The sequence below is a fragment of the Gavialis gangeticus genome, unplaced genomic scaffold (assembly GCF_001723915.1).
Source record: "Gavialis gangeticus isolate Ggan-Ray unplaced genomic scaffold, GavGan_comp1, whole genome shotgun sequence".
NCBI classification, from domain to species: domain Eukaryota; kingdom Metazoa; phylum Chordata; order Crocodylia; family Gavialidae; genus Gavialis; species Gavialis gangeticus.
The window spans coordinates 253,241,468-253,254,058 of record NW_017729032.1 but is presented as its reverse complement, the minus strand read 5'-3'; the positions used below and the strand labels follow the sequence as shown (position 1 = coordinate 253,254,058).

At 37.4% G+C, this 12,591-nt stretch overlaps 1 protein-coding gene across 3 annotated transcripts in view; it reads left to right on the top strand.

Annotated features, from left to right (window-relative positions):
- Positions 1-12,591, top strand: part of ARL13B (ADP ribosylation factor like GTPase 13B) — an 87,494-nt gene extending 74,903 nt beyond the window's left edge. Inside the window, exons 7-11 of one of the 3 annotated variants that reach the window (XM_019525727.1) lie at positions 1,368-1,482; positions 2,713-2,947; positions 3,724-3,837; positions 5,095-5,163; positions 10,265-12,591. In XM_019525727.1, the coding sequence (XP_019381272.1) occupies positions 1,368-1,482; positions 2,713-2,947; positions 3,724-3,837; positions 5,095-5,163; positions 10,265-10,341 (610 nt within the window). In that variant the 3' untranslated portion in view covers positions 10,342-12,591. Of the gene's footprint in view, positions 1-1,367; positions 1,483-2,712; positions 2,948-3,723; positions 3,838-5,094; positions 5,164-5,783; positions 5,806-10,264 lie in introns of those variants that run through there. The other 2 variants (XM_019525728.1, XM_019525729.1) reach the window with 2 other exon arrangements.

The window sequence follows — 12,591 nt, the reverse complement described above, 5'->3', positions numbered from 1 at the left end:
TATTAGAGGACAGTGGAGGAGGTTCCCCTGGATGAGGGGCAGGACAGTGGCAGTGGGGAGAGGTTTTCTATACCCACATATGAATAGGGGTTGTAAAGGTTGGGAGCATAGTTGGGATGGACCGGAGGGTTTGCTCTGCTGGGTGAAAGTCACAGAAATGGAAGCGCTGTTTGGGGAGCCACTTAACCCCCCCATTTATTTTTCCTGCTATAGCAGTGGGAGAGGACATATATTCAAAGCAAACCTCCAATAATTCAATGCTATACCTAGGGATTTGTAATAAATTTACAAATTTTCCATATATTGAATCTAATTACTGGGGGGGATCTACTTATAATCAGGGTCATCTTATATTTGAGTAAACATGGTAATTTAAATGGAGCACACCCTTGGGTAGCCACACTTAATTTGATTTAATTTTGTCTCATAGCGATCTGTCTTAAATCAGCAATAAATTGACCTCTATCAAATCAATGTAAGCAAAGTTTAAATTGAAGTAATTGAGCACATAGGCCCCATCACACACAACTGATGCAGAAAACCTTTAGTTAAACTGGTCATGTTAAACGGGTGGCTGTGGAATGGACTTTTGACAATGTTAGCTTGCACTGTCTTGGCAAAGTAAGGAAATCCAAGGAAATGAAGTGATAATAAATCAAGCATTCCATATGGTACAGGCCTCTTGGTGAGCCAAAAAACTATGACTGAACTGCTTGGTTGAGTAAGGATAGGCTACTAATCTGGGACTTGTGACCTAGGATTTATCCCCAACTTTGCCAAAGGCTGATGTAGCAACTTTTGCTAAGTCACTTCATTTGCTTGCAGCTCCATTTCCCCATCTGTAAAACAAGGTTTATGTAGTTTTTCCATTGTTAAAGTCCTATTGCTGGTAATGAAACAGATGATCTCCAGACTGAGGCACTAGCTAATATGTCTCTCTAAACTCTCTTCCAAGGGAGGGTGAAACAAATGGGCCTTTCAGAGAGGACGCCCTAGAGATTCACAACCCGAGTTACTTTAGACCTGTGGCGGAACATTCTTTAGTCCTGAAGGGGAATGTTCTACTCTCAGCCGACTCCTCTCCATTGATGGGAATCTGGTATTAGAATGTGCTGTGATCATAATTGCAATGGGGGAACGATGGGAAAAGGCCATTTAGACTTTTATTGATGAAGACTCGCACTTCAAAATCTCTTTACTTTTTATTTACATTAGCTCCAGTCCTTATGACTTTTGCAGTGGTGTTCAACCTCTCCCTCGCATCTGATGTAAACTGGGTGCTACCTGAGATGACTAGTGTTTTCTAGTTCTTAATATTTGTAGTACATTTTCATTGAAATGTTTCATTTTTCCTATTCTAAAAATAGAGATCAGAGGGAGAGAGAAGAAGCTGAACGTGAAGGAAGAATTATAACTGATGAGGCAGAGCATGAGCCAGTTTTGGGCAACCCTTTCCTTCCTGTATCTGCTATATTCACAGAGGTATGAGAGTGTAGAGGAATAGCAATCACAATAGACTTGCAGTCAGTAAACATCAGAATGGTGATATTTATTTATAGCCTATACATTTGCATATATACCTTTTGCTATTTTTATGTCCTGGCAATCTAGTGTTGTGTGTGGTGAAGCTGTACCAACATTAACATTTTAATGTTAAGGATGTTCATCGGTATCTATTTAAAGAGAAATCTTGTTATGATAAAAAAGTTTATTTTGAAACATTTACTGTGGGATTATATGAATAAACAGTTGCCTTGCTCAAGAAAGAGTAGATATTTTTATGAGCTGGTTAAATTATGATCAGTTATGTTACTTTTTTTCTTCTTTGTGTAACAGTATAGTCTTGTAGCATAATACAGTATTTTTCAGTTGTTGTGGAGCAGTTGAAATGGTCTGTTAGTTGTGAAACTTGAAAAGTCTATGCATATATGTATTATTTTTTTAGACATCTTTTTTTCATTTCCAGTAATCTTCAGCTTCATGTTTACTGTACCATATTTTTCGTTCAGGGGTCTTTAGACAGGCATACATAAGAAAATTTGAAATTTGTGAGCCTCCCTAAATAAATAATTCAAGTCTTACTCCTTTTCTCCAATACAAGTGTCCACACTGGAATCAATTACATGCACAATACTAGATTTTGCAAGATCATACAATATTGCACAGCTGAGTATATCAGTTATGACTTGCAGATCTGTCAATTGTGTGTAATGGAAGAGAGATTCTAGTAATTTGTATTACATGATCAGAATTCTGCTAAAGCAAAATCCTGACCCTGTGGATACATTTATAAATGTGGGTTTTCGCCAAACTAAAAATGAAGTGATTTAAAAGGAAGGATTAGAAATTTGTAATCTCCTCTTACTAAGTGGTACCAATCTTGTATGCACTTTCTTGACATGACATGACTTCCTTGCATGGCATTGTTAAAAAAGAATGCAGAACACTTAGACTGTAAGGCTGTGTGCAGCCAGACTTCTCTAAATCATCAACTCCAAATCTAAAAATCATTTCTTCAGCATCCTGTTTCTTCTAAGCTAAATCTTAAATTTGTGAATCTTAGGGCATGATTCCCTGAAAACTCTTTAAATAACCTGTGTGACCTTTCAGAAATGTTCTTAAAGAATCTTTCTTCACTTGCGTTTTAGAATGTTCTTTCCATAATTTTGAGCAGGCCTTTTGTATTTAGATGTTGTTTTGATACTTTCTTAGAATGAAAAGCAGACTGCACAAGAGAAGAAGAGGCAAAGGAAGGACAGTGAAAAGGGTGATATTACCTTGAAATCTAAACCCGAGCAGGAGCAAATGGACACACACCGCCCAACCAGCAGCAGTAGCCAAAAAACAAATGATTGTAAACTGATAGAAACATACAAATCTGCACTAGCACAGCAGCTGGAGCATGAAGAAGAGAGTGACCAGCAAACCTCTGAAAACCTTGACTCAGGTGACAGCTCCCTTTTGAATCCCACTTTGTTGTTTACTCATACTTTTACACAGCTTTTCCCTGTATCCATCCTACTTCTTTGTGCCACATGCTGATTAACATAATTGAAGCATGCTATTGTACAGCTGGGTTAATGTACTGAGAAATGCCATACTTCAACCAAGAACTAGCTTGCCAATTTTTCAGTGCTCTTGTACATATGGCCCAAGTTCCAATGATATCTATAAATTTTGAACTCCCTTAATCTAAGGGCAGAAGCTGAAACTGAAGTGTAAGCATACGATTATAATAAAATGATTATATAACAATGTAAAATTAAAGTTATGTAGGTGCTGTGTTGTGTTAGGACCATTATTCTGTACATCTAAATATAAATTAGAGACACCATGTTCTACTTACTAGAGACTGAAAAGGCGTTAGGCACCTAAGTACAATTCTACTCTGCAATGTTCCAGCCCTGAAAATCCATTAATGCTTCTACTTTTATAATACATCTTCATCTTACCCTTAATATTGAATCTCAAAAAACAGTGAGGAGGACCTACCTACCACCTACCTTCTGTAATAATAGTTTTTCAAGGACTCTAGCACAGTGGTATAGAATTACAAGTAGGTGTCCAAGTTGGCTTACATACCTAACAGATGAAATAGAATCTGACTGTCAGTGCATCCCATTCCAGCAGCTACAATAATCTAAAAATATGTCTGTATTTGTGGAGTTCATTAATGTACGTATATGGTACATGGTCTGGTCTGGTCTGTTCTGTTTGGCTTAGATAACAGTAAAAAGAAAAAGAAACTAAAGTTGAAAAGGAATCACAAGGTGGAACCAGTTAATATTGAGGATACTGCTCCCAAGAATCCAACCCCACCTCCACCTCTACCACCAGGTAATTAAAACAGTCTTTAATAACTGGTGTCTTGGTTTGTGTAACTTTGACTCTTAAACCACTTGCTTTCTAAAAATGCAAAGAGGACTAGCTTTTGCACAGTTCTAAACCACTATAGTTTATTCTCCCTTGAGGACTACCCATGAGGATCCTCACTTGTATGATGCATACACACCATCTCAGCAATATCTGTGCCAGGTGGCTTCCCATAAATATACTAGAGAGAGAATTTGAAGAGTGCAGTTGTTCAGTTTCTGTTTAGGCTTTGTCTACATGAGAAAATTGACTGGCATAGCATAGAAGGATGATTATATCTCTGTAGGTGGGATATTATAATTCCCTCATAGACACACTAGAGTAAAAGCAAATATATTCTGGGGTAAATGGGTAAATGCATGTGTTGATATAACATTTTAAAAGGATTTACTATGAAGTGCAGCCGGCCTTCCTTTTGTGATTTGTTGATGTTGTCTCATTGTGAGTTTCTTTGGTAGGAACAGCTGGAGAGAAACAGCTTCTTTCTAGTAGACCAAAAGATCAAGTGATCTCCTTCCAAGAAAGCTTAAATGTGATGAGTTAAAAAGACTTAATATAAAAACAGTCTGAACCCCCCCCCCCAAAAAACAACGAAACCAAAAAAACCCCCCAAAAACCCTGCATCATTTGCACTCATCACAGACCATGAAAATTTAAGTACCTTGTAACTTGAACATTACTTCTGGCAGAAAAAAATGCTAATATTTACAACAGTTGATAAACATGGACAGAAAGATTTCAGCTTATTTAGAAATCTTATCTCACAGATACTTGTCATGATTCTCAAGATGATCTGCTTGCCCTCATCTACATCAAATAGTGTTTTTCAGGCCCTCTAATTGGCTTCACCTGTCTAATCTTGGTATTTGCTGATAGAATCTTTTGGAAATCTGTATGGGACATGATAATATTAGGTTGTACATATGAGGCTGGGAAAACAAGGAAGATGTTTTCTTAGTTTCTCATCAAAAGAGCATGACAGTTCAATAAATACTGCTCTCCAGAATAGTAAGGTGCTTTTCATCACTGTTTACCACTAAATTTTAAATGCCTTGTTTTAAATGGATTCACCAGCACAGTACATATGAATATATGAAGTATTTTTCCTTCTTTAGATGCTTTCATATTTCCTAAGAAGACAGGTGGGCATACTGGCACTGCTTTGAAGCCAGATATTTTGACAGTAGTGATGTTTTTGAATATGTTTATTTTTTTCTTTAGTTGGCTGGGGAACCCCCAAAGTTAATAGACTTCGAAAACTAGAACCTCTTGGTGAAACCCGTCGTACTGGTAATTTTTTTTTTTTTTAAAAGCATTATTTGTTCATTCTCTCCTACATTCATTCCATTCCATACCTTTTTCTTTCTTTCATAGCCGCAGACATAAAACTAACACTTTGCATGTTAAAAGCACCTTTTTGATTTTTTCAAATTCTTCTTCTGTTTTATCTTAAGGGAAAACGAATATATTCTTGCTTTCTTTACTTCCCTTTTATCAAAACAAACAGGAGGTGTCTTGCCTTTTTCTTAGTATTTGGAAGGTGTTTGCACACACCTGTTACAGTGTGCCATATAATACTTCAGTAACAGGGACAGTACTTTAGTGATAAAATCCAAGTCTTTTATTTTGGTTCAGAGTGACATTTTTAAAACTTAAACCCTGAAAGATTTGTTTTTGATACATGCTGGTATTCCAGTTTGATCCCAGCACTGGGGGAGGTCTTCATGGGGCATGTGGTTTTTTTCTTTGTTGGTAATTTTCAAATTCTAAAAATTAAAATTGGATACAAGTCAGATGAGACTTAAACAAATATGTTCTTTCCAGAAAATATAAGATATGGTAAGAGATGCAATCTGTAATTTATATTATAGTGAATCTTAATTGTGAAACCATCTTACTCTTCTTTTAAGGAGTATAGAGAGAAGAAGGCAAGAAAGAAAAAGCAGAAAAAGAGGTAGGGAGGCAAGGGGAAGGGAAGGGGCTTTATTCTTTACTTCCATTGATTTATTTCATCAGTGAGGCGGCCTGTGTTGTAGCTACAGAACAGATGGAACTGAGATAAAAGATATAAGTTCTTTTCCCAGTTCCGCCATGATTGTGTACAGCCTTGGATAAGTCATCTAAAGTGTCCATTTCCCAGTTTCCCCATCTGTATAATGAGTATAGTAATTATATTTTGAGATGTGGGATATAAGTAGTACTAATGTTCTTCTTTGAGTGTGTATTCTAATCCAGGCATTCATGGGGCTGAGAAGGTTTTTTGAATGGTGGCATCTTTCTGGACTGCATGTGCCTCATTGGGTTCCCATGTGAGGTCATGCAGAGCAGGGAGGCAAAGATGCACCCATGGTTCCCTCTTCTCAGCAACTGTTTCATTCATAGTGCCTTTTCTGGATTTAAACGCCATCTAACCTACAACCGAATCACCCCCCTGGCGATCACCCTGATAGGCTCTAAGATGTTTCATAGAGAAGATAAGTACCATGCATTGCTCTGGAGGAAAATAAATTACATGTCCTAATAAATCCAGTATTGAACTATTATTACATGGCCAGGATTAAGTCATACAGACTGATCTCCAGTGTATTTCTGACTACACCTGGGCATTCTAAAAGGGAAGCATGAGCTCTAAAAGCATCACAGATGACACTGAAATGTGTTATCAGCTCAATAGCATAACTCTCACTAAGGCTTATTCTACCAGAGCACAAGCAACATCCTGCTTCCTTCTTCGGGAATATTCCATTGTATCGGTTGGCAAGGCTGGCTGTACAGTAGAGCTAATTTACTGCTGTTTTTTTAGATTAAGAGGTGCAGTCACATGCCAAGTTTAGAAGAGCTGTACTTTAGTTGGTGTTTGATTGGTACGGTGAAACTTTTTTTTTTTTTTTACCACTTCTGTTGGAAGGGTGTACTGGTTGCCAGTCCTGTGTAGTGGGATTAGCACTTGCACACACTCAAGAAAGAAAGAATTGAATAGGAAGGTTACTTTACCCTTCAGAAACAGGGCAGTTCTTTGAGTTGTTCTGATCAGGATAGGTTCTTCAACAGGGACCCTGTCACTATTCAGCTAACAAGACTTCAGATTGAGTAATCTTTAGCAGACCACCTACTAAACTTGTGCACAGTGGCTACTTTCTGAAGTGTTTTGTTTCCCTGTCACAGTCAAAACGTGCTGACAGAGAAAAATTGAAAGGATATTTTAGCTCTATTGACAAACTGAAAGTGACCAACCTCTTTACAAAAGTGAATTCTGTAGCATTAGTACATTTATGTTGATAAAATACCATAATAGTAGATGTTCTTTCAGTATTCCCATTCACTTTTCTTGGAGTTTTTATGTAGAACACAACAATTCCTTGAATTATTTTTCTGTCTTTTTTTTTAATGTTTGGAATTTTTACAAGTGTAGTTGAAGTACAGTACTGTGCTGGTATATAATGATAGAAATATCAGAGTAATTTGCAGTAAAAGAAACTCGCAGGTCTCTGGTTGTAATGCAGCTTTAGTGTTATCAGAGACATATTATTTTTCCTTAAAGCTCATTTTAAAATTCATATTCAGTTAATGCGAATGTTAACCATCAGGATGTTTTTATCTTACCATTTTTGCATGGTTCAGAATGGAGAGTTTTTTGTGCTAGATGTTTAGGCTGAACTAATAGGCAATCTGCCAACGATATAGAACTTTAATTATACAATTATTGAAATTAAAGATTGTACTTTTGCCAGCAATGCAAGTAGCTCTAGCATAAGACTTAAAAATGAGTGTCGCTTATATCTACTGAAGAATATACTTGCAAGGTTGTATAAATTTCTTCAGGCACAGGGGCTAAAGTTTCCTTTGCAGCTGCATGCTTTTGAAATTCTTTTATAGTTACCTGGATTATAACTGCAATATCTTAAGGTATGGGGACACATAACACACAGGCCAGATTAAATGTGGTTTTAACCTGAAATGGACAGATGTAAAAGAGCATTAAACTTGTTTTCAAGCCATCTGCAACACTTCATAAGTGTACTTGGAAAATCAGGTACTCTACTGAACTGGTTCAGTGTTATGTGTGGACACCAAGTGTTCCTTGATACAGGTTTGGCAAACCACACTGCATCCCTCCTTACCCCTCCAGCTGCTGCAACTGGCCTGTTTGGTACGTAGCCAGAGCTCCACTCACTGTTCCTTTTCTTTTTTTTTTTCCATTTGCACTTTTCATAGATGAGCTTCCTTGTGCTGCTTGTTTAGTAAAAGCTCTATCTACCAACCATCTGTGTCTTCACTGCCTACTTGATTACAGCCCCTCATCATGCCGCCCTCATCTCCAGAAACCGGAAGGCATGAGTCCAAACACTCCTCCCCCAGCCATCCCAAAGCAGGCAAGCACACTGCAGACTTCAGTCAAGTGCAGGCTATTGAAATTTATTTAACTCATGTTTAGGAGAGAAGGGCAGGCAGAAAAGTGCAGACATCCCCAGGCTCAGGTCATCCAGTCCCTGAGGTCCCCAAATTATGGATGCAACCACCTCATTCCCCCAACCCACCCAGTTTGGGGCATGCTGGGTTGTTATCCCTCCCTTCCCCTGTTGTTGGAGCCACAGCACTTCAACACCTAAAACAGTGGTCACCACCAGTGGATCAAGATCCATTGGTAGATCTCAGAGCCTCTTGGAGTCAGTCCGAGGCTGGGGAGGGGGGCTGAGTGCTCATGTGCATGCACAGGCACGCCCCTGGCCAGCTGGTCAGTCTGTGGAGGAGGGAAGGATTGGGGGCTAGACTGACGTCCCCGCACTGACGGACAGTATGGTAGAGGCAAAAGCAGGGGTAAGTAGAGTGGGGCCTCCTCCGGGTGGGACTTACCTACTGGGGAGGCATGCCCCCAAGTAATTTTTTATCCCTCTGCCTTGATCTGCCACCCTTTTCCCTCCCCACAGATTTACCTGCTAGGTGGTGATAGTGGTGGGGGGTAGCGGCAGTGGCACATGGTAGATTTTGGGTTGCTTTTAAATGCCAAAGGTGATCTCCTACTTAAAGGTTGGAGACCACTGGCCTAAAAGGTAACAGCTCTACCTGGAACACCTTGAGCATTGTGCATGTGGACACTTGTGACCTGATTACCCATCAGTGATACTTGGGAACAGTTCAGTTCTGCGTGTCTGTACCCTCTGAAGTTTTCATTTACCCTATTATAATTAACAGTGGTTCTGTCAGCATTATGGGCTTGCTTCTCTTTCTCATGTTTCTATACAACTGGAGTAGCTCCACTGAAACCAATGAATTTACACCAGTGTAAAACTTACTTCAGTATTTGTGTGGGGTTTCCCACCCTCCCCAAAAGCACTACATAGCCACAAAGCATAAAATTAAGGTCTTATTCTGAAAAACATGTATTACATAACTTAAAGAAAAGCCTAATCAATATTAATTCACTTGCTGTTGTCAGTTGTTGATTGTGATCACTACTTTAAAAGAAACCGTTACATCTAGAGATGAAAAAAATATGAAATGCAGTATATTTACTGTGTCCTTTGGACAGCTGTGATAAAATCTTGTGGCAGGCTATAATGTATTTAAGACTTTTTAAATGTAAGTGGCATAAACAAGAAAACTGCATTTAAGGCAAAGGATTCAAAAAGTTGCTTGTACATTTTTTTTTCTGTCTGTCCTGTTACCAACCATGTTTGACATTTTTGTTTTGTTTGTGAAGTGTTTTGCATGTGTCAGTCTGTATGCAACCTTGTATTAATAACAAGTGTTTGTCTAAGGATACCTTTTCTCTTTTCTGGCATGCTTGCTACCTTGGTTTTGGAAATGCAATTTTTCTACCTCAAACTCTGTTGTCAAGAGCAGGCATATTTTATTACTGGATAAAAATAATTAACATATCCCATTCAGAGGGCTAGCATGGTTTTTGTGAGAACTGAAATACAGGTGGTCTTAGACTCCTGGAAACTTCTTGGACTTAAAGGCCCACAACAGTAAACTTATTCTTATCTATTTATGTTTGCTTGTGTAACTCACTGCTGTTTCTTAGTGAGCCGTTTGTACATATAGGAGCAATGCAGTCTTTACCACAGTATCCGTTCTAAATTTGGCTACTTCTCTAATCAGATTACGAACACATTCTGAGTGTCCCGTTATCAATTTGTAAGCCCACGTCTTGCTAGATGCAATATTTAATAACAAGAGTAGCCTAGCTTTGGGTCAACAGAACTGCTCCTTACTTAGAATTATATCCTGCTTACAGGATTTCACCCTAAAACTAGTCTGTCTGGCTTTTGTAAGGAGAGTAGGAATTTAGTCAGTGGAATCCAGCTTAAAGAAGAAAGAGGTACATTAAACAGATGCAATAAATTCTATACTAACATGTTTTTCTTCTCTAATGTTTCTTAAACAGATTTTTATGGGAAGCCTCTACCCCCACTGACTATACGGCAAAGACCCAACAGTGATGCCCATGATGTCATTACTTAATCGGATCACGTGCAGCATTTTAAAAGCATAATTCTAAAATTATAATATAAGTAATTCTCCTGCTAGAAGAAAAATTGGATGTTGTTTAACAAGTTGCAGTGAGATGAGACCATAAAATTCCAAGGAGATTTCAGCTGCGAGTTAATTCTACCAGACTTAATTGACCAGAACCTCTACTTGACATATCAGTTACTGTTCACATTCTCACCAGCTTTTCTTCAGGGGTTAACATGGAGACAGATGACAGATATTTTGAGAAACTTTGCATGCATAAAGCATTTGGGACCAGTTTGGTACTCTTGAGCCTATTTGCCAGAATAGGCAACCTTTGAAGAAAAATACCTTGTAGACTAAATGCAGTTGAATTACATGTGTACATCAAGACCATTCTTCAGATGCTGTGTAGTAATCAGTATTTTTACAGCTGATAATTTTAAAGCATTTTGTAAGATGCATGTATGTTAGGGTGGATATGGGGAAGACCTATACAATAAATATTAACTATATTTTTATATTTTTTTTATATTTCATTTTGGAATTTGAGTCAACATGAATGCCTGTTACTTACCATCACACTGGTGTCTAGAAAGTTTTGGAAATGTGATAGCTGTATATGGAGGATATGCTTTACTCTTATATCTACCTTGAGATAGCAATACATTTTGCTTGGGTTTTATATCACTAGCCCTAAATACTCATGTATTGTCCTTCTGGCAGTCTACAAGGTTTTTAAGATTAATGGGTTTTATCCAGAATTATGTTATGAATGAATTTGTTTAAAAGTTTTGTTACTGATTTGTTTTCCATAGTTTTGCTATATGAGTTTGGTACACAGAGTAAATCTGATTTAAAAACTCTTACCTGAATATTTTATTCTCTGCTATAAAACATTAGAAGATTGTACACTGTAGAACTTCTTTGCACTATTTTGCACTGAGAATCCTGGTGGAATCTTTTACCACGTGTATATTCAATAAGCTTTATTTAGAAAACACTGAAATACTATTTGGGGAAAAGTTGGAGCAGAGATTTTTGAGCCATCATAATGGGTCTAGTACATTTTTCCAAATAATGTATCCCTTGCATAATAAAGTAGTTATGTGTAAACCCTGAATGATAGAGTTGGTTTTACTGTGGTTCCTATAGTTGGTGTAAGCTTGTGGTCTGATGGAGGGGGGAGCATGTGGAGGGGAGTCATTGCTATCCATTTGAGTAATTTTACCACTTAGCTGCTGTTGACTGAAGAACCTTGCTATATAGTACAATGCTATAGTAAGTTTGAATGTGCTTGTGCAATGGGAGTACAGGTCGTAAATTAAAGGATTTTGGTGGCTTCTCTGTTGGACTGCCAGTTTTCCATTATGTATATTAGCAAAAAAAAAAATAGTAGTCAGTACAAATGAAGTGAAAATATTTATCAGCTATTTAAAATTTTGGAAGTATTGTGTTTTGTTTTAGCCAAAGGATTGTGTTAAAGTTAATGGGAGTAATGCTCTCTTAGCACCTCAAGCAGGACTTTTTTTATGTTTTTGAAATATTGTATTTCAATGAAGACAATTGCTAACATTGAAAAATAACACTGGAAAGGGACAATATTCAAATTCACTGAGTTACTGTAAGTATGAAAGAGTGTGAATGTGACTGGGAGTAATACACGTATGCTTCTCTGGTGTTCTAATTCAGTGACAGAGTTCTGTTTGGGTAAATATTACTTTGGCTTCATTTTGCTCACTTGCAATAAACAGGTCTTAATATTTAGAAATTGCTTAAAAGTTTACATAAAGACGATTGTACTATATTTAGCTATGTGATAATACATATGTAGTTGGCTGAGAGGGGCATCTATTGCGTGTTTTCCATTCTTCTGTCTTTTCAGCTTTCTCTCATCTTTTAGAAATTCTTCTTTTTACCCTTATGAAAGAGTAATTGAATTCCTGACAGCTCTTTTCAAATAAAACCAAAAACAAAAGTTTTAAGGAACTTTAACCAAAGAGAAAGTTGGTATGGTAACTAACTTGGAGCAACTTAAACTGAAAATGCTAATATTTTTTCATAATTTTTTTCAGCTGTTATTGATAAATTTATATTGATATGAGACCAAAGTGCTGGAAATATTTTTTCATAAAGTTTTGTATATGAAAATGTACTGTAAGTTATATATCACATTGTTCTCTTTCTTACTTTATATTGCACAGGCTTTCTATTTGCTGGGAATCATATTTATGTATAGAATAAAACCAATGTATAGAA